This window comes from Triturus cristatus, chromosome 10 (assembly GCF_964204655.1).
Source record: "Triturus cristatus chromosome 10, aTriCri1.1, whole genome shotgun sequence".
NCBI lineage: Eukaryota > Metazoa > Chordata > Amphibia > Caudata > Salamandridae > Triturus > Triturus cristatus.
In genome coordinates this window covers 994850454-994877167 of record NC_140593.1, presented here as the reverse complement: position 1 = coordinate 994877167, position 26714 = coordinate 994850454, and the positions used below count along the sequence as shown (strand labels likewise).

General features: G+C 44.7%; 1 protein-coding gene across 1 annotated transcript in view; it reads right to left on the bottom strand.

Annotated features, from left to right (window-relative positions):
- Positions 1-26714, bottom strand: part of MYO15A (myosin XVA) — a 1126038-nt gene that overhangs the window by 998586 nt on the left and 100738 nt on the right. The window contains exons 9-10 of the mRNA XM_085631315.1: positions 11344-11407; positions 10682-10795 (exon numbers count right to left, since the gene is read on the bottom strand). Of these exons, the coding sequence (XP_085487441.1) occupies positions 10682-10795; positions 11344-11407 (178 nt within the window). The remainder of the gene's footprint in view (positions 1-10681; positions 10796-11343; positions 11408-26714) is intronic.

The following is a 26714-nucleotide window of genomic DNA, read 5'->3' as shown; positions in this document are numbered from 1 at the left end:
AATGTACTTTTAGGTCGTAAACCCATCAAGGGATCCTCTTCTTGTTCTTTAGTAGGTGTCAGAATGTTATCAAAAAAGTGTCGGAGTCTCAGTTTTCTCATGAGCTTGTAAAAGCTAATGTGCAATTCAAGTAGGTTGCTGGTTGTTGTTGGTACGAAAGATGTACCTTTCTGTAAAACTTTCAGTTCGATGTCACTGAAGGTGTATTCAGAGATATTAATGACCAAGTTGTTTATTGATTCGTTTTCTTTGTGCGGTCCCTCTTGGTTGAGGTGGTGCGTGTATGTGGAAGATCCTTTTCTTTGTTTTTTTCTGTTGCTCCTCCTGGGTCGTCTTGTCCTGTGGGGCCTACCTCTAAAAAAGGAGTTGTTTCGCTATGTGGGGTAGTAGTAGACGTTGATGGTGTGTCTGTTGAAGTTGTTGTTGGTGTTTTGTCCTTTACAGGAGGCCTTCTCCGTGGTTGGGTGTGATCACTGTCAGAAGAGGAGGTTTCAGTATTGTTAGTATATGGTTTGTTTTGTCTCCGTCTGGCGTAGATTTCGGCCCAGGAATATACCTCACCCATTTTATAATCCGTCGTGTCCCGACGGAACTTACGGATTTTGCGTTCATTAACTTCAGCTGAATGTTTTGCCAACTGTTTATTGATATCCTCCAAGATTACATTGAGATCCTCTGTAGTTAATGATTTTTCTAATTCGGTTTTAATGTCATGTATTTCTTTGGTGAGTTCCTCCAAGATAGTTGATAATTCTTCTATAATTAATAGGATCAAGTCTAGAGAGCATTTATTAAGAATTGCAAACCATTTGTCTTTAAACTTCTGTTGATTTTTACATAAGGATGGTTTGAGTGGTATTCTGAGTCCCCTTGGAATTCTCTGAGCTCTGTGGTATCTGATCAATGTACTCGCATGTAAGCGTTGGTTGATTTGTTTCTTCGACAAGTATAAAAGCTGACGTATATTCTGCTCCTTTGTGTTCCTGGTTGAAAAGGTGGTAACATCCTCTTCTATGAGAGCGTAGATCCTAGATACTTCCTCTTGTCCGTAAGCAAATGTTTCTGCTCTTGTATCCGTTAGATGAGAGATTTCGTCAAATTGCATGGTGATTTGGTTTGCGTGCTGCGTGCTAACTTTCGGAATGTGAATATCAAAACGAAACAGGGTATATAGTACACGCACTGCGTAATGGTACTTTGGTTGTTAATTGGTTGTTTCGTGCTCCAAGGTCTCGCTTTCCGAAAAAGAGTGAGTAGAACGTGAAAAATGCACTCCCCAAGACATGGGGTGTGTCCCTCGGGCACAGATGTAGTCCTCTCAAGGAGGTTTCAAATGTTATTCAATGAGTGAAGTTAAACTTTCATCGATTAGAAAAAAGCTTTATTCGTCTTTTTTGATGGCGTTCATTTCAAACACGTCACGGTGAACATTGCTTAGGTTACATATTCCCAATGCATTTCGGCTTGAGCCTTCATCAGGGGTGATCTACAAATGGTAAAGAGGATGGATAAATGTAGGATACAACAATAGCGCGGCATTTATTTACATTTGATGTTATTGGTTAAGAGAACAAACTGAAAGATGAAAAAAGGATAAAAAAAGACGGGTTAGTCGGAGCTATCAGGAGGTCGTTTACGGAGAGCTGTTCCTCGTGTGTGTATGGCTTAGTTTCAAATAAGGTGTAAGCTCAGTCTAAAATGAAGTATCTAATGCTTTTGGTGAGTATAGTTCCCTGAAGGAATACCCAAAGGATGGTAAAAGGCTTCCGCGGGACGTGCGAGTAGAAAATATAAGTGAAAACGTATAAAGTATTCTTACCGAGTGCTTAACGCCTCATCATATCGTCCGTGTAGTCCGTGTGTGGCTGTTCGCGTCTATACTCGTTTATACACGAGGAACAGCTCTCCGTAAACGACCTCCTGATAGCTCCGACTAACCCGTCTTTTTTTATCCTTTTTTCATCTTTCAGTTTGTTCTCTTAACCAATAACATCAAATGTAAATAAATGCCGCGCTATTGTTGTATCCTACATTTATCCATCCTCTTTACCATTTGTAGATCACCCCTGATGAAGGCTCAAGCCGAAATGCATTGGGAATATGTAACCTAAGCAATGTTCACCGTGACGTGTTTGAAATGAACGCCATCAAAAAAGACGAATAAAGCTTTTTTCAAATCGATGAAAGTTTAACTTCACTCATTGAATAACATTTGAAACCTCCTTGAGAGGACTACATCTGTGCCCGAGGGACACACCCCATGTCTTGGGGAGTACATTTTTCACGTTCTACTCACTCTTTTTCGGAAAGCGAGACCTTGGAGCACGAAACAACCAATTAACAACCAAAGTACCATTACGCAGTGCGTGTACTATATACCCTGTTTCGTTTTGATATTCACATTCCGAAAGTTAGCACGCAGCACGCAAACCAAATCACCATGCAATTTGACGAAATCTCTCATCTAACGGATACAAGAGCAGAAACATTTGCTTACGGACAAGAGGAAGTATCTAGGATCTACGCTCTCATAGAAGAGGATGTTACCACCTTTTCAACCAGGAACACAAAGGAGCAGAATATACGTCAGCTTTTATACTTGTCGAAGAAACAAATCAACCAACGCTTACATGCGAGTACATTGATCAGATACCACAGAGCTCAGAGAATTCCAAGGGGACTCAGAATACCACTCAAACCATCCTTATGTAAAAATCAACAGAAGTTTAAAGACAAATGGTTTGCAATTCTTAATAAATGCTCTCTAGACTTGATCCTATTAATTATAGAAGAATTATCAACTATCTTGGAGGAACTCACCAAAGAAATACATGACATTAAAACCGAATTAGAAAAATCATTAACTACAGAGGATCTCAATGTAATCTTGGAGGATATCAATAAACAGTTGGCAAAACATTCAGCTGAAGTTAATGAACGCAAAATCCGTAAGTTCCGTCGGGACACGACGGATTATAAAATGGGTGAGGTATATTCCTGGGCCGAAATCTACGCCAGACGGAGACAAAACAAACCATATACTAACAATACTGAAACCTCCTCTTCTGACAGTGATCACACCCAACCACAGAGAAGGCCTCCTGTAAAGGACAAAACACCAACAACAACTTCAACAGACACACCATCAACGTCTACTACTACCCCACATAGCGAAACAACTCCTTTTTTAGAGGTAGGCCCCACAGGACAAGACGACCCAGGAGGAGCAACAGAAAAAACCAAAGAAAAGGATCTTCCACATACACGCACCACCTCAACCAAGAGGGACCGCACAAAGAAAACGAATCAATAAACAACTTGGTCATTAATATCTCTGAATACACCTTCAGTGACATCGAACTGAAAGTTTTACAGAAAGGTACATCTTTCGTACCAACAACAACCAGCAACCTACTTGAATTGCACATTAGCTTTTACAAGCTCATGAGAAAACTGAGACTCCGACACTTTTTTGATAACATTCTGACACCTACTAAAGAACAAGAAGAGGATCCCTTGATGGGTTTACGACCTAAAAGTACATTTATGGCTCCGGTTAGCCACAAATGTTTGGACCTATTTGAATCATGTGTAAAGAACGATTTATCTAAACTCAATTTCAGCAGAAGCAGACCAACACGCAGTAATCTCACCAACAAAGAGATAGGCATTTTAAGATCCATCGCTGGCAATCCTGACATCATTTGTACCAAAGCTGACAAAGGTGGAGCACTAGTTGTACTCAATTCTGATTATTACAACTCTCAAATATCGACCCACGTCCAGGATTCTGAAACATATTTGAAATTGGAAAGCAATCCTACAAGACAATATAGTGTGATTCTACAGACCATCGTACAAGCCGCTGTTGACAATGGCACCATTAATGAGAAGGTTCAAAATTTCCTCATTCAATCCAACCCAAAAAGTCCAACTATCTTTATGGTACCCAAAATCCACAAGCATCCCACCAAACCTCCCTGTCGACCTATTGTTTCTACACGTGGTAGTCTTCACGAACCAGTTGGCAAATTTTTAGACCGTCATCTCCAACCCAGTGTTAACTCTATGAAGTCATTCTTGAAAGATACTACTGATTTCTTAATCAAACTTAATCAAGTATCCATATCAGAAGACGAGCAGGTCATCCTATGCACAGTGGATGTTAATTCCTTATATACCTCCATCCCTCACCAAATGGGTTTAGAGGCGATTGAACAGGCATTGCTACATTCTAAACATCCACACAACTTACAGGTTTTCTTGATGGAACTAATGCAATTTACCCTTTTCCACAGCTATTTTGTACACAACAACGAATGGTACCAACAGCTAACTGGCACATCTATGGGAAATTGCGCTGCCCCAGCGTATGCCAATATCTTCATGAATCAATTTGAGGAGGATCACATCTTAAGCTCACCTACTTGGATCAGCAGTTTAAAACTATACCTCAGATTTATTGATGATATTTTCATCATATGGAAAGGTTCGAACCACGCTCTCAAGAATCACCTTGACAACCTTAACCAAATTGACCAACGATTACAATTCACGTTCAACATCCATCCTGACATCATCAACTTTCTGGACGTTACCATCATTAAAACACCTACGGGTTTTGAGACTGACCTATATAGAAAAAACACAGATAGGAACAATACCCTTCACTATCAAAGTTTTCATCCGCCACCACTCAAACAACATCTTCCTTTCTCTCAAATGCTCAGAGTAAAAAGAATTGTATCGAATTATGATAAATCACTGGACCAACTTAACACGCTCACACAAAGATTCAAAATCCGTGGTTATCCTGATCAGGTACTACATAAAGCGAAAGAAAGATCTGATTCCAAAAACCGGAACCAACTTCTTACCACACTACCCAAACCAACTAGCAATCAAGTCACTATAGTTTCCAAATATTCCACCATGAGTACAAACTATAGACGAATAATCAAAAAGCATTGGCAATTGCTTAGATTAGAACAGGATTTCAACCATATTTTTGATGAGGAACCAATTTTCGCCTACACACGCAATAAGAATATAGGTGAAATCTTGAAACAACAACATCCACCTCTTATGACACTTCCATTCAAAGGAACTATCCCTTGCTTAAATTGTAACAACTGTAACAACATCATTAAGGGTGACTACATCACACACCCTATGAAAGGACACAAAATCAAATTGAAAACAACGGCAACTTGTGATACATCTAATGTTATCTACATGCTCAAATGCCCTTGCGGCAAAATTTATGTTGGACAAACTGAAAGAAAAATGAAAATAAGACTCAACGAGCATAAATCCAACATTAGGACTAAACAACTAAAATCATCAGTTGCCCAACATTTTTTGGAAGCTGGCCACAATGTTAGCCAACTAAAATTTTGCGTCTTGGAAATAGTAACAAAGAAAGAAGGGAGAGACAATCGCAACTTTATGTTGCAAAGAGAAAATCATTGGATTTATTTTTTGAACTCGATGAAGCCGAATGGCTTAAATGATCGTACTGAATTCTCATGTTATCTATGAATGTTTATACAAATACTCATCCCTTATACCTGTATTACTACATGATCTGTGAATACGTTTAACCATTGATTTATTAACTTTATTAATTTTGTCAGTTATCGTACAATGCATTTTTTGATTCAGACCGACTTATAACTAACTCTCGTTACTGACTGTTCTGCTCACAACTGTTCCCTTGAACAACATGTATCACCATTCTGTAATTATGTCACATTTCCTTCACACATTCTTATTGACGGAGTATATGCTAATGAGACTAATTGGGTAACTTCGGACACTTCAAGTCCTTTCACGTTTCACAATTCCTTAGTCCTATGTTCATATTCACTGCTACGGGCACACCAGTCCTTTCACCATTTTCACGTCCACAATAGCTTAGTCCTATGTTTATACACATTGTTACTTGACACGTGACACGCTCTTAACGTCCTTCTCTCAATATTTAAACTCGTCCGAAAACGAGTATAGACGCGAACAGCCACACACGGACTACACGGACGATATGATGAGGCGTTAAGCACTCGGTAAGAATACTTTATACGTTTTCACTTATATTTTCTACTCGCACGTCCCGCGGAAGCCTTTTACCATCCTTTGGGTATTCCTTCAGGGAACTATACTCACCAAAAGCATTAGATACTTCATTTTAGACTGAGCTTACACCTTATTTGAAACTAAGCCATACACACACGAGGAACAGCTCTCCGTAAACGACCTCCTGATAGCTCCGACTAACCCGTCTTTTTTTATCCTTTTTTCATCTTTCAGTTTGTTCTCTTAACCAATAACATCAAATGTAAATAAATGCCGCGCTATTGTTGTATCCTACATTTATCCATCCTCTTTACCATTTGTAGATCACCCCTGATGAAGGCTCAAGCCGAAATGCATTGGGAATATGTAACCTAAGCAATGTTCACCGTGACGTGTTTGAAATGAACGCCATCAAAAAAGACGAATAAAGCTTTTTTCAAATCGATGAAAGTTTAACTTCACTCATTGAATAACATTTGAAACCTCCTTGAGAGGACTACATCTGTGCCCGAGGGACACACCCCATGTCTTGGGGAGTGCATTTTTCACGTTCTACTCACTCTTTTTCGGAAAGCGAGACCTTGGAGCACGAAACAACCAATTAACAACCAAAGTACCATTACGCAGTGCGTGTACTATATACCCTGTTTCGTTTTATTATTCTAATTATATCACAACACAAAAAAGCGAAATTTGTTAGTAACTTCTGAACTGCAATTAACACAAGGATATCTGTGACAGGTGGGGTAGTAACCCACTGAGCTATTCCCATAAAATTCAGTTTATCTGCATGCATTTAAGAACTAGCAACAGACAAATGGTTGCTCTGCAGCAGGATCGTAATAAATCACAAGTTATCTGAATAGTTGTTGTACATCGGTGGCAGAATGACTCACTGTGAGTGTCAAGGCTCATGTTTGGGTGGGCTTGGCCCACCCATCCTTCCCTCTAGAACCGGGCCTGGTAGGTAGTGGTACTGCTGGCATAGCCGGAATCTTGCTCACAGGCAGCCACCACCTCACCCCGGCACCCCTGGCCTCCTCAGTGCTCTAAATGCCTGACTAGACTAAATCCACAAATCCAGAGTGACTCAGGGGCGCGCTAGTAGTGCACTGCGCAGCGCTCTCGCTGTGCTGCCTGCACAGAACTGGCCCGGGCCGGGGATCAAACAAAAAGGTATAGGCCTCGGCGATAGGTATTACGTAGGCCATTACTTAGCTTAGGCCAAGGCCCGGGGCCGGGGGAAGGCCTATACCCTTTGTTTAATCCCGGCCCGGCTAGTGCCAAACAAATGCCATTGCCCAATGCCACCCATGTTGTCGAATTTATCATGTTTCCATCCTGATAATAATTTCAAAGACTCACCTCTGCGGGTGGCGGGCGACGACGGACAGTCGGTAAGGTACTAGTGAGGGAGGGACAGGCAGCAGGCAGAGGCTAAAATTAGAAATACATTATGGGATGCCCGTGCCTCGATCCCTAAGTCTCTGACTGTCTTCTTAGGGGGCAGTGGCTGGCTTTGTTCTGGAATGCTCATCGGCCGTGGACGGGATCACAACTCGCGCACTATTCATTGTTGGGAATGGAACCTCAATGCGCATGTCACCAGTACCACACGGCCGCCCCACCCTAAGGTTAAGTAGGTGAACTGGAGCCGGCAGACACATCTGCGACTGCGCGCTGCGCGCGAGCGCGACGACGCATCCCAACGACCCACCCCCTATTATGATTAATTATCATTCATACATACATATACATGATGATATTTATTTATAAAATTGTGATTTTTTTTTTGTCCCCGCACGGAGCGGGGAGAGAGACAGAGAGAGTAGTGAGTTCTTACCTGATTAATTTTCTTACTAACGCGGTAGTCGGACCAAAAAACCGGCCCCCCAGCAACGAAGCCGGCCCCCAGCCAAAAAACCGGCCCCCACCCCTGGCAGCCTACCGGGGGATTGCCCGGTGCCCGACATTGCCAGTCCGGGCCTGCCTCCAGAGGCTTATTTACAAGGAATTGGCATAGGGCAGTGCCGCAAGTCATATTGCTACACTGCCCTACAACAATTCGAAAGGGCAAGAATGCACCGTATTTACAAGAAATAGTGCATTCCTGTCCTTTCTGCCCGCACTGGTGCACAATTTGCAGCTGAGCGGCAACGCAGGCATCCTTGCACCAAGGTGCGAGGGTGTCTGCGTTGTTTGCAGGATTATTTTGTGCAGGAAAGCACCTTCCTGCAGAAAAACCATCATGAGAGGCGTTTTCCTTATTTAATGTGTGGTGCAGAAGGCAGCACACGTGGAAAGAGGAAAAACGAGGAGAAATGTAAACATTTCTCCTTGTTACGCTTGCTCTAGGGAGGCGCAAGGTTCTGGCACTGCCCCAGGTTTACGAAATTTTGTAAATCTGGGGCAGCTTCAAAATCCATGGGTGTTGCGTGGAAACAACCATAGCAAAACACCTCGGAATGCTCTTTGACACAGATTAAGGCATTGCAGCGACTTGCGCTGCCTTGCCTTACTCCATATCTACGAGGCCATGAAAAGCCACGCAAAGTGGCTTTTCGTGGCCTCGTAAATATGATGGTCGAATCTATGCTCCCCGAGCATCACAAAAGGTACACTCCGGAGGCACAAATCTGGTGCGAGGGGATTGTACATAAGCCCCTGAGTGTTTTATAAGTTGCAAAAGCAGCTTTCTACTGTCTACAGCAGGTTTCTCCAACACGTTGATTGCGAACTACCAATTGCTCTTAGACTGTGTTGCAGTAGCTCGCTCTCTGGAGTTCCAAACTGTTTACTTTTGGGCCTATCTGCAATGATGCACTTAAAAACACCGGGACTTATTTACAAGCTCCTTGCGCCGCCGGCACGTCACTGTTTCCCATATTAAAAGTGACGCACGAGCGGCGCAAGGGGCTTGTAAATTAGTCCCACAGTGAGCTTGGTTCTGGGAGACCAGGCTGAGGGTGCAGTGGCAGGATTCATCTCACAATCTTGTTAAGTAAACAAATGAGCTGCTACATCCTCCTAAAAAGCTGAACATATATGTCTCAGCACACATTGTTTGTAAACCTCTCTGACAACTACCCTGAAAAGATATACTTCAATTACTTCAGAGTCATTGACAGCATCACTACATTTGAATTTCTTTGTTAACCTAATTTCTTTTTTGCTCCTTCTTTTCCTTTCTTTTTTTATCTTTCTTTTCCTTTTCCCCTTTCTTTTCCTTTCTTTCTTTCTTTCTCTCTTTCTTTCTTTCTTTCTTTCTTTCTTTCTTTCTTTTTTCGCTTCTTACTTTCATTTTTCAATTTTCTTTCTGGTTCTTTCTTTTCTTCTTTCTATCTTTCCACCCTTCCTTTCCTTTTTTATATCTTCCTTCTTGCTTCTCTTCTATCTTTCTCTTCTCTCCTTGTTTTTTCTCTATTTCTTTCTTTCTTGTGTTCTCAATTCCTCTTTTTCTTTCTTTGCTTCTTTTGCTCTCTTCGGCATTCCTTCTTTACTTTCTGTCACTTCTTTCCTATCCTTGTCGCCTTCTTTCTGTCCTCTCCTTCTTACCTTTCACTCTCTCCTTATTTTTTTTATTTCTAGTCATCTCAGCTTCTTTCCTTACCTTCTTCTCCTCTCCTCTTTTGTCATTCTTTCCGTTTCCCCTCTGCTTTACTCGTTTTCCTTCCCTTTCTCTCAGTTTCTCCCTTTCTTTTCTTCCTTTAGCTCATTCTCTCATGTATTCCTTCTTTCCCTTCCTTCTCTTCTGTTCCTTTCTTTTGCTTCTTATTTTCTTTCATTGTCGGAGTTCCTGGACTTAGCCAGAGGTAAAGTTAAACCTGCCAGAGTGGGACATCCTTAAATAGAAAAAACAAATCTTGTGGAGTAGTTGTTAGACCACTTCAGCCGGTGCAGCAGCAGGGGAAGTCCGCAGGTGGTGAAAGCTGGGGGGTGGGGGGGCTGCAGGAGGTGAGGCGGTGGTGGGTCACCAAAGTGCTCAGTCCCATCCTTCAGTTCCTACACTGGCTTGAGGATGGGGCTCGGGAGTTTGTCCGTGGAAGGGGCTTGCTGCAGAGGAAAGGGGTCTAGTGCCGAGCAGCACCAACTTACCAGCCGCCCCTGAGCACCTTCTCTGCAGCTGGAAGTTTCCAGCTGTCGTGAAGGGCCACTAAAGCCCCCTCTGTGCAAGTTGTGCACTTTTGCAAGTTTTCAAAGTACAAAAGACCTTTTCAAAGCAGCACTTAGCATATCTATATTTATTTGTAGAATATTTCATCTACAATAAGCAGGCTGCAAAGAGAATTGCTCAGCAAAGGGGCGTGTCAAGGAAAATCTCAAGGCTGTATTTTTGGTTGACTGAAACGCTCAACGGGTTAGAATGTTTAAAGTGAACGTCGGCACAACTTCCACTTATTGTGGTTCCATTGATTAATGTACTTTATTTAAAAAAATGTTTTAAAGAGTTCAATTACTGGCACTGGGCTCCTAATACCTAAAAAGATAAAAAGGGTAAACAAAGCACCATCAGTGACTCGATGTCCCTTGCCTTTGCACTCAGCACTGATCCCAAAACACCCCCTTGAATCTGACCTCCATTGGATCTGTGGTAAGGCAAACACACCTGGTTCAGGTAGTAGTACGTTTCCGCATCCTGGAGGTAGAACATTTGCTTCTGCTGCGAAGGAAGGCCCGCCAGCATCTCGTAGAATATATGGTAGTTTCTCTCATTTTTGGCCTGAAGAGACAATCAAAGTTATGTTATTTGTTGCATGATTTTCATACCTTGCTGTTATTGTCCATGGGCAGCTTATGGCTTCCAAGAACTGGAATGAATGGCGCTTCCAGATGTACTTCCCACAAATGATGTACAAGTCTACCCCTGGGGTGCGGGAGGAGTTGACGGCACGTGGTGCTGGTGCAGCAGCGCCCCCACTCTGCTCTGTCTAAGGCCTTGAACTTGAGGACACAAATAAGACAGGATAATGGGAGGCATTCCAATATGGCTGCCAATGGGAACGCGCTTAGTATTTATGATGGGAGCTGGTGTGTGCGCATTGCTATCCACCCATTGGGCCGCCCTGTTTCTAAATTTGCATACATTCTAGGCAGTACATGAAACCCAGGATGCCAGGTGGCAATGCTAGCCAAGACAACCCACAGTGCTACATGGCACATCAATGGGAGGGAGGGGTACCAATTGCCAGTCACAGCGCAAAACAATGTGGCTCTTACTTTTATTTACTGGTCATACAGAATGAGGGAGAAAATAACCTACAACCTTACCTGAAAGACGATTCTTGATTTTTCAAGAAGGTATTGTGAGGTTATGGCACCGCAAATCACACCCCTAGGAAAGAGGCACACGTTTAGGAAGAAACTCCTCAGACTATCATGCCAAACTCGGCAGCGCTACAAAAGACATACATGTTAGTACTGAAAGACAGGCTACAAGACATGGCACAGACAAGAAGGCAGATGAGCAGTAAGGGCAATACAGTCAAAATACTCAGAAGCAGAGAGGCACTGTTAAGAAACTAACACCTCTGCTGTCAGAGACGGCACTGTAATGGAATTCATATATAGGACTTTCAAACCCCTTGCGCAGGGCTTTAAAAGGACGCACATTTCCAATGGGAGTCCACCCATGCCCTCCCGCTAGCAACGCCTGTCCAGTTGCAGCATTGCTGTTGCGGATCTTCATATGCTGGCACTGCTTGCAACGCTGCTACCGACGGTTCTGGCCCACACACAGTCCGCCATGATGGACCTTTGTAGGCTCAGCAGCAAACGTGTCAGATGGCGTAAAAACGTAATGAGGGACCCATGAGGGACACTCTTGTCACTTTGGCCCACATTTTCAGAACAGTCACGGATTGCAGCGCAACAGCCAATAAAGCTGTGCTGCATTGCATGACAGGAAGGGAGCAGGAGAGCAATTTATCTACAGAGATATGACTCTCGCCTCCCCTCTCCCTAGCGAAGGCACTGATTTTAGTTGCCCTGCACCAGGCACACACCTCAGCGCCATAGTGCTAGGGTGTGTGTGTGAGTCTACCATAGGTTTTGTACTGGAAGGGTCGCTCTTCCTGTACAAAATACTGTGCTTAGACACACTTTAAAACTTTTCCTACTTAGTATATGTGCTGCACAGTGCAGCACACATGCAAAGTAGGAAAAGAAAGGAGAAATAAAAACATGTCTCCCTTTAACGCCTCTTTTCAATTGGAGTCAACTTTTGGTGCTAAACCCTGCCTACTACTCCTTGTAGATAGGGTTTTTTCGTCAAAAGGCATGGATGGTTGCATGAGAATGCCCATGTACTGCCCTCTTGGAGCTAAGTAATGCAAAGCAGTGCATCGTGCGGCTTTGAATTACTTTTAGGGTACTTTCCAGTGCAAAACAGACCTCATTTAGTACATCTTGATGCACAGCAGTGCAGCAAGCTTTCCTGCTACGCTGTCGTGCGTCAAAATAAAAGGGCATAAATGCGCTGTGTCTACAAGATACGGCACATTCCTGTCCTTTTCCCATGCGCTGGCGAACAATGGGCTGTCATGCTCCAACGCACGCACCGTGGCCATGGTGCAAGGGTGTCTGAGTTGTAGGGGCGATTGTTTTTGTACAGGAACGAGATGCGGTTATTCCTTTCTATGTGTGCTGCAGAATGCAGCACACATAGAAAAAGGAAAAACGAGGAGAAATAAAGGTATTTCTCCTTGTTGAGCCTACCTTACACCTCCCCTAAGGAGGCATAGGAATCTGATGCATTCCCAGGTTTATAAAACCTTATAAATCTGGGAATGCATCAGGTTCTATGGATGTTGCGTTTGAACCCCCACATAACACCCATGGAATGCCCTTTTTACGCAGAGTAATGCTGTTAGACCTGGCACCTTGGCGTGAGTCTCCCTTCCACTTTTTATCGCTGTGCCTCATGTGTTTTGCTGGTGTTAGCTGCTCAGAGCACTGTGCCACTGCCAACCAGTGTCACAGTGCAAGTGCTCCCTATATAAAATGTATACGTTGGTTGGATTCCATGATTGGCTTATTTGGTTTACTGTCAGACCCCAGTAAAGTGCACCAGGAGTGCCCAGGGCTTCTAAATACAAATGCTGCTGGTGGGCTTGCAGCACTGGTTGTGCCACCCACAGAAGCGGCCTAGTAAAATGTGTCTAAGGTCTGCCATTGCAGAAACTGCGTGCAGTCTGGTACTGTCATGCTGACCAGGGCCGGACTGGGAACTGAAATCAGCCCTGGCAAAATTTTGCAGACCAGCCCCACGTCAAATTTGGCAGACCAGCCCCCGTCCAGCGTGTAGCGAGCGAGCGCAGCGAGCGAGCCTGACCGCTATTAGGGGGGTTTGGGGGCTTTTCCCCCCTAAGAAAATTTTGGAAAACAACCAACCAAAATTGTGAATTTTACAGCACATTTTTCATTACATATTCAATTGTATCAACTTTCAAACCACAGTAAATAGTAGATGATGACCTTCAAGAGCACCAGGTTACCCACCCAGTCATATGTACCCATAGACATTCTTTCAGAGAGCACCAAAAATAGGCACAAGTAGTAAATCAGAGAGAAGTAAAAGTGAGACCAGCCCCCACATGGTGTGTATCGAGCAAGCGCAGTGAGCAACCACTACTAGGGGGTACTATGGTGTACATGGACCTGCTCCTAAAGGGCAATGGATCCTTTATCAAGCTTATGAGTGAACAGGACGTCTTTCTTGTTATCTCCTCCAAGTTTCTCCCCCCAAATTTCCATTATTCCCTCCTTTCCTTTCCCTCCTCTCCAGCATTTCCTGGCTTTAATTGCGTCACTGGGGGATTTCAACATATGACACTGGCCTTGTAACCATAACATACAATTATCTCCTTTATCAGTACAATTTAGTGATCTTGTGCCATGGGGGGGGGGTGGTCACAGTGGTGGACATTTAGGGTGGTATGGTAAATCTGGTCCCATTCTCAACAGATCAGTATTACAATTATTCAGAGATAGCAACGAGATTGTTGAGCAGGCAATGCAATGCAAGCTGTAATGGGAATGTTTTGAAAAGTTAGATAGAAACTTCAATGCGGAAGGCCGGTGTTATTTCTACGAGACTGCGTGATTTCTGCTACTGTACGGTACCTGTGCCAATCAATGCCTCTTAAGTGATGAATGTGATCTGGCCTCAGGCTCTCCTCCTTACTGCAGCATGATGTTCTATTTATATCATTTTGTAGTGGCAGGCCACATGAAGTGAGTCAGTGTAAAATTGCTATAGATTTCGCATATTTGTGTGATTACATATTTGATTTCCGGCCTCAGCGAGGTAGCAGTACTTGCGAGATAAAGAACACAGCGTGGAAATAGAAGCCACTGTTTTGGGGGAGGTCGCAGATTATCTTGTTGAATCAATGCGCTGCTTCAGAATGTACAACCGCATAAAAAGCTGCACCGTATAGAAGTGCGTGATCCCGGCTACTTGGAGAAGTGTCCAATAGCAATTGATTTCATCATGACAAAGAAGTAATACCTTTCCTGGAAAGGTATTACTTCTTTCCTCCCCTTCAACACTGAAGCGACCAATTTCGGCTTTAACTTGCTGGTATAGGCACGCCCTGCCCCCCCCAACCTCCTTCACTGCACCCACCAGCACGTCACCGCCTCCCTGAGTGTGTGTCTGTTTATGTGCGCCAGGGTCAGTGTTGTTTGGCACATGGCTGCCAAGTGCTAACTCGCTAGCCAAGCGGAACTGATTGGGGCCGTTTCGGTTTCCTCACACAGCAAAAGAGCAGGCCCTAGCAGCAGGAGGCGACTTTCAAAAGAGACACTAGCACTGAACACGCAAGTGCACATTTACCAGCGCAAACTCCTTTCTTGTGAAATCCGGCCTGAAATCCGGAAAATTAAACAAAATATAGGTCATGATTCATGAAGCAACTGAGCCAGCGCATAGGGAACGCACCGAGGGCGACCTTCAACAGATGGAACTGATACAAGGGTACAAAGGCCCATTAGAGGTCAAAAGTTACATTGAAGAAGATGGTAGCTAAGCCCTTTACTCTATAACCTGCACCATAAGATGTTAAATTACAATCCTATATCAGAATCGCGAATGATCCTGGAGCCCATAAGACACTTCTTGTAGGCTAGCTTCAAATTCTGTTCGCATTAGTTGGTGAAAACTTTATTAATAAGAACGTGCACGAGGGGCACACTTTGGAGTGCTTTAATAAAATGCTGCTCTCCCGAGAGATGTGATTTGTCTAGTACTGTTTTTATTTAATGTATCCCCATAATCGTAGCGAGAGGAGAATGTTGCTGCAAGGGTGTGGCCCTAAAATAAACAGCATCTTAAAAGAACAGCAGCTGCCACCTTTGACTTGCCTATGTCTGTTTCAATGCAATGCCCTCTTCTATGTTGAGGTCACTCGCCGATATTGTCGATGCGATGCTGAAATTACTGAGACAAGTAAAGGCATGTAAATATTGTGCGCAGCTCATCATCTTGTCGCTGTGTGCCTTGAATACGAAGCACACTTCCTACAGCGAATACAAAATCAGGCACCATGTTAGCAGCCGGTTAAGGGCGCTGTCTCTCAGCACACTACATCGGTTATTTAGCGTGAATACTGACTGCACAATCACAATGACATCTAGATACAAGAAAAATCCATGTGCACCACACAATAATTTGACACCGAATTGAAACATCTAACCTAATTCAGGAAACAATGCGGACTACACTACAACAACAATCACCTTGATGTAAGGACTGAACGCGGCGTCGACCAGGCTGACTGCCATGTATTGTTGGCAGTATGTTCTGTTAAACTCGGTAATCCACATGAGACTTCACTTTCATGTTCAGGACAAAGCCTTTGTCCTGAACATGAGCTAAAAAAGGCCCCGCACGTTAGCCTAAGCGGCGCAAGTGCCAGAGCCCAGTGGCAACACCAGGCAGTGACCAGTGGAAAACAAAACAAAAGGACTCGGTTGTGTAAAAAAAAAGGAAAAAAACACACACACACGCATACACACACACACACACACACACACACACACACACACTAGAAAGCCATGTTGTCTGCTTCAAATATATTTTTCAGCACAAGCCCCAAGTTGAGGCTTGTGCTGAAAAATATATTTTAAGCAGACTTGCGGACCCCAACCTTCGCCCCAGTTACAGCCCCCCGAGTCAAGCAGCACAACAGCGCCACCAAAGGGAGCACAGTCACACGTATCCACAGTGCTGCACTAGCATAGCCAGACTCTCGCAGGCACAGGCAGGGAAGAGGAGGTTTCAAAGGTGGGAGTATCTAGCAAGTGACTCTACTCTGGCTCCCTCTGTGCGAGCCTTCAGGGAGAAATCCTCTTCATTACTACCTCCACCTGACCCCTGACTCTGCAGCGCTCTCCCTTACAGACTCGATTATCCACTTTGCTACCACCCCTCTCCATTACACCTTATCTCACAGCTGACCTTGGGACCCAGCCCCATATCAGCCACCATTCAGTTCCACTTTCATTATTCCCAGTAAAAAACAATAGTAAAATCACCTTCAAACTTGAAACATTGAATATAGCAGTAAATGTAATCAGCATGCATGTTAAAGTATGCTCCACAGTTGTCCTAATCACCTGACTGTTAATTAAATAAACAAAAACAGAGAGGCCATGACAGGGCCGGCTGTAGTGCTGGTGCAAAAGTCTTTTTGACCTATTTTTTTACCTCTTTCTCTGTAGATAACTTAACAACCACCCTCCAACAGTGCTCTTTATCTCTCCGTAGCCACTCCCCCCATGGCCTCCTCCTCAGACTCCCTCACTGCCACCCTCCACCAGCGCCCCTCATCTCTCTGTAGTTCCCCCCACCCCATGACCTCATCGGGTTCCCTCACTGCCATCCTCCACTAGTGCCCCTCATTTCTCTGTAGTCCCCCCACCCCATGGCCTCCTCCTCAGAGTCCCTCACTGCTCCCTCCACCAGTGCCCCTCATCTGTCTGTAGTTCCCCCACCCCATGACCTCCTCCTCGGATTTCCTCACTGCCACCCTCCACCAGTGCCCCTCATCTCTCTGTAGTTTCCCCCCACCCCGTGACCACCTCCTCGGATTCCCTCACTGCTCCCTCCACCAGCGCCTCTCATCTCTCTGTAGTTTCCCCCATCCTGTGACCTCCTCCTCGGATTCCCTCACTGCCACCCTCCACCAGTGCCCCTCATCTCTCTGTAGTTCCCCTCCACCCCGTGACCTCCTCCTCGGCTTCCCTCACTGCCGCCCTCCACTAGTGCCCCTCATCTCTCTGTAGTTGCCCTTCACCCCGTGACCTCCTCCTTGGCTTCCCTCACTGCCACCCTCCACTAGTGCCCCTCATCTCTCTGTAGTTCCCCCACCTCATGACCTAGTCCTCAGCTTCCCTCACTGCTACTCTCCACTAGTGCCCCTCAGCTCTCTGTATTCCACCCACCCCGTGACCTCCTCCTCTGACTCCCTCACTGCCACCCACACCAGCACCCTTCATCTCTCCGTAGCAACCACCCACCCCATGACCTCTTCCTGGGATTCCCTCACTGCCACCCTCCACTAGTGCCCCTCATCTCTCCGCTGCCCATCTCTCATATCCATTCCGTTCGTTGTATTGCGCTACTCATGAGTGTAGGGTGTCACAGTACTTTACATGATAACAGCACACATTATACAGACAATAAATCAGTTTATGCGGAATGTCACATCAGCCAATGAGGATTACAAGGTGTAGAAATCACTTCATCCATACTGGTGGGCAATATATTTTACGGGGGTTTGGTTGGGAGAAGCACAAACTAAGGATTTAAAGAGTACTGCAGTGGTTGAGGGTTGGCTTTACTGATAAATATGTACAACTGCCCAAACTCTTTTTAGTAATATTAGATTATTCTAATTATATCACAACACAAAAAAGCGAAATTTGTTAGTAACTTCTGAACTGCAATTAACACAAGGATATCTGTGACAGGTGGGGTAGTAACCCACTGAGCTATTCCCATAAAATTCAGTTTATCTGCACGCATTTAAGAACTAGCAACAGACAAATGGTTGCTCTGCAGCAGGATCGTAATAAATCACAAGTTATCTGAATAGTTGTTGTACATCGGTGGCAGAATGACTCACTGTGAGTGTCAAGGCTCATGTTTGGGTGGGCTTGGCCCACCCATCCTTCCCTCTAGAACCGGGCCTGGTAGGTAGTGGTACTGCTGGCATAGCCGGAATCTTGCTCACAGGCAGCCACCACCTCACCCCGGCATCCCTGGCCTCCTCAGTGCTCTAAATGCCTGACTAGACTAAATCCACAAATCCAGAGTGACTCAGGGGCGCGCTAGTAGTGCACTGCGCAGCGCTCTCGCTGTGCTGCCTGCACAGAACTGGCCCGGGCCGGGGATCAAACAAAAAGGTATAGGCCTCGGCGATAGGTATTACGTAGGCCATTACTTAGCTTAGGCCAAGGCCCGGGGCCGGGGGAAGGCCTATACCCTTTGTTTAATCCCGGCCCGGCTAGTGCCAAACAAATGCCATTGCCCAATGCCACCCATGTTGTCGAATTTATCATGTTTCCATCCTGATAATAATTTCAAAGACTCACCTCTGCGGGTGGCGGGCGACGACGGACAGTCGGTAAGGTACTAGTGAGGGAGGGACAGGCAGCAGGCAGAGGCTAAAATTAGAAATACATTATGGGGTGCCCGTGCCTCGATCCCTAAGTCTCTGACTGTCTTCTTAGGGGGCAGTGGCTGGCTTTGTTCTGGAATGCTCATCGGCCGTGGACGGGATCACAACTCGCGCACTATTCATTGTTGGGAATGGAACCTCAATGCGCATGTCACCAGTACCACACGGCCGCCCCACCCTAAGGTTAAGTAGGTGAACTGGAGCCGGCAGACACATCTGCGACTGCGCGCTGCGCGCGAGCGCGACGACGCATCCCAACGACCCACCCCCTATTATGATTAATTATCATTCATACATACATATACATGATGATATTTATTTATAAAATTGTGATTTTTTTTTTGTCCCCGCACGGAGCGGGGTGAGAGACAGAGAGAGTAGTGAGTTCTTACCTGATTAATTTTCTTACTAACGCGGTAGTCGGACCAAAAAACCAGCCCCCCAGCAACGAAACCGGCCCCCAGCCAAAAAAAGGCCCCCACCCCTGGCAGCCTACCGGGGGATTGCCCGGTGCCCGACATTGCAAGTCCGGGCCTGATGCTGACTGGGCAAGTGCACCCACTTGTCAGTCCCTAAACCTTTCCTTAACTTCATATTAGTCACCCCTATGGTAGGCCCAAGGGCAGGGTGCATTGTAAGCGTAAGGTAGGACAAGCCCTGATGTGTGTGGCATGTCCTAATAGTGAATTACAGCCAATTTCGTTTTTCACTATTGTAAGGCTACCTGTTCTCCATAGGCCAGAATGGGCTGTTAGAATTGTTACATTCTATGATCCTAACAGACCCAGGGAACATGGTAGAAATTCGAGTTTAGTATGCCTGAACTCAGAATAATAAAATACATCTTTTAGTAAAGTTTATTTTAATATTCTGTGTTTGCAAATGCCACTTTTAGAAAGCTGGTATTTGCTTGCCTAACCATTTCAGCCCGCCTCTGCTAGGATGTGTATCTGCTGTCTGGTTTCTGTGAGTGACAGGGCTGGGGAATTCCAGGCGACAGGCTGGGGCAGCCCGGTGGTGAATAGAGAGATCTACATCCAGATGGGTGGGAGGAGTGCACCTGGGCTCTGAATAGAGCTGTGCTCTGCCACCACAATGCTGGCTCCACCTCCTGTGGAGCGGCTGATGTCTCTGCCCTGCACCCTGAATAGAAAGTCAGAGTCATGTCAACAAAGTGCTCAGGAACTGGTTTGGACTGGGCAAAGGCTCCTCTACCCCAGAGGAACAAAGGAATTAGGGGTATAAGTATTGGGACCCTGCTCCCAAGAAATTAGATCCTGCTTGACAAGAAGAACCTCTGCCTGAGGAGAAGGAACTGGGAAAGCTGTAGGAGCAGTAACTGTCCCTGACCTGGGGGATTGGCCTGCAGTGGTTGCCTTGCTGCTGAAGGAGAGGAGAAAGACTTCAAAATACTTTATTTCAACTTGTGCTTAAAAAGATCTTCAAGGGCCTGAGAAGAGCTGGCCTCCTGTTAAGAAGTCCCAGGAACAAAAGGACTTCACCCCCAGCTTCCCCCTGAACTCTTCTGTGTGAGTTCTGCCCCGCCTAGAGTGCTGGAACCAGTTTTGGGGCCTCTGGAAGCTGTGCCTGCTGTGGGAAGCTGGCCAAGAAGAAAGAAACCAAAGATCTCCACTTTTTCACGCACAGCCGGCTTAACGAGAAAATTTCCGTCGCACCGCTCGTTAGCGTGCAGAATTTTATCGCTGAGGACATCGTCGCAGAGCCTGCTGCCGCTGAGCCCGGTCAGCGCTGGAAAATCGTCGCCCCGCTCCTTAGCGGACCGAATTTGATCGCTACCAGCCCAAGATCCGCGCTTCGCCTGTTAGCGGGAAGAATTCTATCGCTGCGAACTTCGTCGCAGAGCCTGCCGCTGCTGTGTGAAATCGTCGCAGACCAAGCCAAGATCATCGCACAGCTCGTTAGCGTGAGTCATTTTATCGCTGCGAAAATCGACGCAGACCCAACCAAGATAACCGCTAGTGAAATTGTCACCCCGCTCGTTAGCTGGCCGAATTTTGTTGCATTGTGCCTTAGCGAGTAAATTTCTACCGGATAAGCTACACCTTGATTTTCAATGCTGGAGTGCCGCTAGGAACCTTTTATCGCATCATAAGGTACTGTGGGTTAAAACGGACGCTAAGGTGAATGATTTTGTCGCTAACCTAAGAACTCTTTCTGAAAGCATATTCTTGAACTGTGTATGTCATTTTTGTCGTTATTTGGTCTTGTGCTAAGCCTTTATATAAAAGATCACTATTTTTTATATAAATCTAGTGTGGTGTCCATTTGTGGTGTTGTCACTGGGTTACTGTATATGGTCACAAATGCTTAAACTATAACGCTCTGTGATAAGCCTTGTCTGCTCGTGCCACGCTATCTAGAGGGTGAGCAGGGGTTATTTTAGGAGTGTAACCCCTTACCCTGACTAGAGGAGAGGGTCCCTGCTTGTCACAAGTACCTACCTGTGCCAACCAGAGATCTCCAATTCTAATAAATGCGTGAAAGGGGGACCTATTTACAAGGACATGAAAATTAACACAGGGTGGCTTTACAGGACTTTGTAAATATGGGATAACACACTGTGTCACCGGTGCGTCAACAAAAAGTTACGCATTGGCGGCGCAATGGGCTTGTAAATAAGCCTCAGCATGTTTTGCACTTGAAAGTAAATTAGGAAAAAAACATTTTGTGCTGGTTAGCATCACTTTTATGACGCTAACCCAGTGCAAAATGTTTTAAATTGACCCCTTTCTGTTTTTGTTAGATGCAATAAGCACTAATTTCGAGGTCCCCACTATGAGGACTATGATAAAAAACAAACATCGAAGTCTTTACCGAGGGTGATAATTATCAACTTTGACTAGTTGTTGAGGAATAACATTTGGATTTAGGTGCTTAGGACAGCAAATTTCCCCAGGGTAAAGATCGGCCCGTCTTTTTTTGACAAAAATCATAATTCCGATGGGTGCGATAACTGGATTTACCGCACATTTCGGAATCTATTGGCTCAGACATTATAATAAAATAAGTCTTAAAATAAATGTACTCCAGGAAAAGAGAAAACGTGGCTCCTGGTGCCACTAGCATGACCTCATAAACTGCCTGATATATAATGAAGACGGCAGGTTTACTTTCACATAGAAATCTAGAAAACACTTTGTTGAAGAAGAGTTGGGCTGCCAAAAGTGTGTGTGTGTGTGGGGGGAGGTCCTACCGCAAATCTTGTCTTGGACCCTATGGACGCTTTCCTGAAAGACATCTGTCACAGTGGGCTCAAGTTACAAAGGGGATCATTGACATTTCCTGGAATCTTGTTAGTGCCTATCTTAGTTGGTTCTTTTTTAATGCGAGGTCCCTGACAGACTAAAGAATCTCAGCTGCCCACCGTTTGCTGCTGGGATAGTGTTGTCAAATAGTTCTGTAATCCCTTTAATGAGAATTGTAAAGTTTATGAAGGACTCCTTGGTCTTTCAATGTCTGGGGGTTGCAGGGTGTTTTCCCCTACCTTTTGCACCGCATGAATCATCGGATCAGCATATTACACGCAGACACTTCCTATACAACTAACACCCCCAAAACACTAGTGCTTAGAATTGTAACGTTTGACGGTTCTTTGGCTCGAAGGAGGCCCTTTTAGTACTTGCAAATAATTTCGCAAATATATGGAATCCATTGCTGCTTGGATGGCCCTCAACACTCTTAAACCTAAGCACCTCATTATGCCTGGCCTGAGCAATTCCTACCACCTGGTGTGCAACCTGGGCTCTATATTTTAATCCTATCCCTCCTTGCCCTCAGGACAATACATTTGCTGCTGTCTCTTGTGTGCTACTTAAATCTCTCAAAAATATTATTCTTTTCCATCCTTTTGACCACCTTAAGGAGGCTGTTTAAGCGTCAATCCCTTCATGCTTTGATTACAGCAATGCTGATCATCTATGAATGCGCTTAAGCCTCTCACGCTACCTTCAAATCCCGTAGGATGGTGCAGCTGGGTTGATCCTGGTATTAAAAGGTCTTCTACCTCTTCTCATCTTAAGAGGTTCTAATGGCTTCTTAGACACAAGTGAGTTTTGCTTAAATTACTTTGTTTTTGTCACAAAGCTCTCTACTTAGTCTTTCTCCCTTCCTTGCAACACATCTGTCCTTTTGGAACAACACAAAAAGACGGAATGCTGAACACTGTCAAATATTCAACCCCAGTACATAGATCTGGACCTAAATCAATTATTTTTTGCTCACCACGCCATTCCAGTTTGGGCCCAGCCATATGCAAATCAGTCTTGACTCTGCTCCCCATGGGAACAATCAGCGGTGGCTCCTCCGCTAAGGCAGAGGAACGCCGCCCCACTGCATTTTGAGCAGTGGAAAAAGGGAAAATAAAATGATAATAACACTATATTATCATTTTATTTTTTCATGGTAAGGCAGGTTTACTGGGCGGGGAGGGGCTTGGGTGTCCTCACAGCCAGCAACGGAAGGAGTGGTGGGCACTTAAGTGAGCATGGCGGTTTTGCAGTCATACAGTCATACGCACTTTGCATGTTCCCCACCAGGCTGTAATACACAGCCTGGTGAGGAACATGCGCAGGCTCTCACTGCCTGTCTGAGCACTGAACCACAGCGCTCAGACGAATCACAACGCTGCTTTGCGGCATTGTGATTGGCTGGGGGGGGAGCCTGGGTGTGCTTCCTGCTTCAAGCAGGAACAGAAGAGGACGAGGCGAGGCGGTGGTGTGGCAGCAAGGTAAGTCTTTTTTATTTATTTTTCTATCTCCTCTGCCTCTGCCCTACCCGTGCTGCAAGGTGGCAGCCGCCACTGGGACCAGTCCAGCCTGAACTACAAGGCCAAGTCCTCCCTTGACCAAAAACAAGCATCCTGGGACCGATTTCAGGGTATCACCCCTCATCAGTCGGGCTAGCTTGAATCCAATGGCATAGTGAGCACAGGACCCATGTCTCGGCATACCTTACCACTTGGGGCGACTATAACAACACAAAAAAAATTATGGACGGAATGCTGAACATTGTCAAACATTCACCCCCAGTACAGAGATCTGTGCCTAAATCCATCGTTTTCTTGCTCAGCATGCCACTCCAGCTAGTATGGTAAGTACAAAACAATGGATTTAATCCAGATCTGTGACTGAGTGTTTGACAGCGTTCAACATTGCAGCCATCATCTGTTTTTGTTGCTTTAGTCTCCTTTTATCATTTAGGCCATACGCTTTGGTCTTCCTCTCAAGTTTGGTAGAATGTTTCTAATTGATGCACTCTTACTAGGGATTGTGCATTCTCCCACCTGGTTTCTAGATAATAGACCACTCTCCCTATTTCCTTACACATGTAAGAGAACCTTATTTCCTTCAGCAGATTCCTTAAAATCTGGCATTTGATACACCCCATCAAGGTGTCTCTTCAGGTTCCCAGTACCAATTACCGCACAAGAAAACTCAAATGGGTATTGAAGCTCTCTGTAAACTGCACATCCTCATCATCATCTTCATCATCATCAGCCTCTTACAGTTTATAATCTTGATCTAATTGCCCGCATGAACTGTAAAAACTGTGTGGGGCTACACTTGCGACCCAGCCTTCAATGATATTGATGTCACAACTATTGTGTGGTCCTTCCATAAACTGAGTAAGAAACTTCGTTCCAATCACCTACGCCACCAATGAGATTGGCATTTGCCACTTCTCTCTTTTTAGGTGTGTCCTACATAAATTTCCTGCCTGTTACCCACTAGTAAAGAAACACTTTCACTATCTCTCAGATGATGCATTGATAGCTAAGCTGTTTTGGAGGGGTCTCACTCAGAGCATGCATTCAAGTGACAGCAGGCTGTGAAAGGAAGGTAGAAGAAATCTGAATGTCCTGGCCAGTACAATACTGGAAATGGTCAATCTTAAGCCTTAGAGCAAGAGCCATTTCAGGAGATGGATATACACAGACAGTCATGGTATTAAAGATTGCACTCAGAAATGTCCATATCCTCAGTGAATCCTTCTCCTTTTCTAGAAAACCACCATGGTACTCAATCTGAATGGTCTACGTAAAGGACTAGAAGGCTGTGTCTTTTCATTAAATACCCATAAACATTAATTTTCTCATTATTTGAGGATTTGCTTAGTGCTTCATAGACCAATCTGGACGGTTAGGGCTAACAATAGGTCTTTTGAGGCAGCATGCTTTAAACGTAGTTAAAATGAAACTGATTCTTAGTAGCTACGCACATCACCATCGCTGGTTCTCAGTAACTAAGCACATCACCATTGCTGGTTCTCACTTGAAGGTCTATGTGAATTGCTCTGTTTTTAAGAGTCTCCTGAAGTAGCAGAGGCTGACTTCTCCTCTCATTTCGGGGTTCAAGGCATTCCAGATTCCTTGTCCTGGATGCGTCGGGAATCTACCTCATGTCTTGGCATGTGCACATAGTCCCAGCTGAACTGAAGCATATTGATATAGTATTATTCTGGCCCCACCATGAGCCAAACATATGTATTTTGTTTTGGTCTAGTAATTTTTCTCACCAGTGACTTTTGCAAATGTGCTGCATTTTTGATGTTTGATAAATCTGAGGAAGACATGAGATAAAATTGAAATACAATTGATCTAAGTGGGACTCATCTGCAGAGACAGGAGCAACCCCAGCAATCTAGCATTGTTCTGCCCCTCGTTGCCTAAATTTGGATAGTCCTGCCTTCGATGAGGACTCGATGTACAAGACTGATCAGGTGAAACAGCGAGAAAAAAGAGACCTGCATTTATGAACATACACACTCTGGTGAAATCTAATGAAATAGATACAAATGCCCAATTTTAATAAAGAGTGAAACAAATCCCACAAAAATTGAAATAATTAAACTCCTTAAAATTGTTATTTTTCAAGGAAATAGCTAATTCTACAACCACCCTCTAAATCAGGCTAGTGAAACCAAACATATCATCAGCTGTAAAAGCTACAGAAGGGTTTTATTTAATTAACGTCCGAAAAGTATAATAAACACTTTAACCCGGTCACTTATTTTTTTCCTCGATTTACCATTTCTCTTGCAGGGATTATTCATAATCAGAAAACTGGTGTGAAGTGGTGAGTATTTTAGATCTGTTGAGATATCTCATGGCCACACTAAGGGTACTCTGGCCATTCAAGCCATTGTTGGGGTGGACTGCACTCCCAGTTCGTGCTGTGAGCCATGCTTTGAATTAGTCACCTACCTCTGAGATCTCCTGTGAAGCTCTTTGCAGGAAGTGGGAGATTGTTTCTGAAAAACAAAAAAAGCTAACGACCTCCACACCCTAATTGTTTGCAGGATGTGGAGGTAATTTGTTTTTTTTTCCTGTCCCTCACTGCCAGGGTTTTCCTCGTGGTGACAGACAAAACAAATTACACCATCCACTGTAAGGCAGTGTAATGTCCTTCCTCTCATGGTACCTACTTTGTTGGAGTGTCAGAGAAAGTATTCAGTCGACAGAACCAACAGGGGCTCTATCAACAGAATACTTAAGGTCCACCCATCTCTAAATAAGGTGACAGCCCAAGGGTTTGGGTACTGGGTCGCCTTTGCATTTTTGAAGGAGTACCTGTCCACCAAACTGTAAATCAGGCCAATAGTGTTGGAAAAATTAAATTATGCAAATTAACAGTAGAAACAGTTACATTTTTCAAGATTGTGTTTGCAAAGAAAATTGTTCCATGGCCTGGAAGCAGCCTGGTAATGGACCACACATACCTTCAGAGAAAACACTTTATGCTCCTTATTCTAACCCAGTAGCACATTAGAGCACTCTTGCAGAAAGAACTACCACTGCCATTCTATTATGCAGTGGTGCTCATTTTTCTGGCAATAATGTCTTCTGAGAAAGGAATTAATGCATCCAATGGGAACTTGTGGGCCGAAAACCCAATCAGACTATCATATGTTTTTGCAACTGAGATGATATCAATCCCC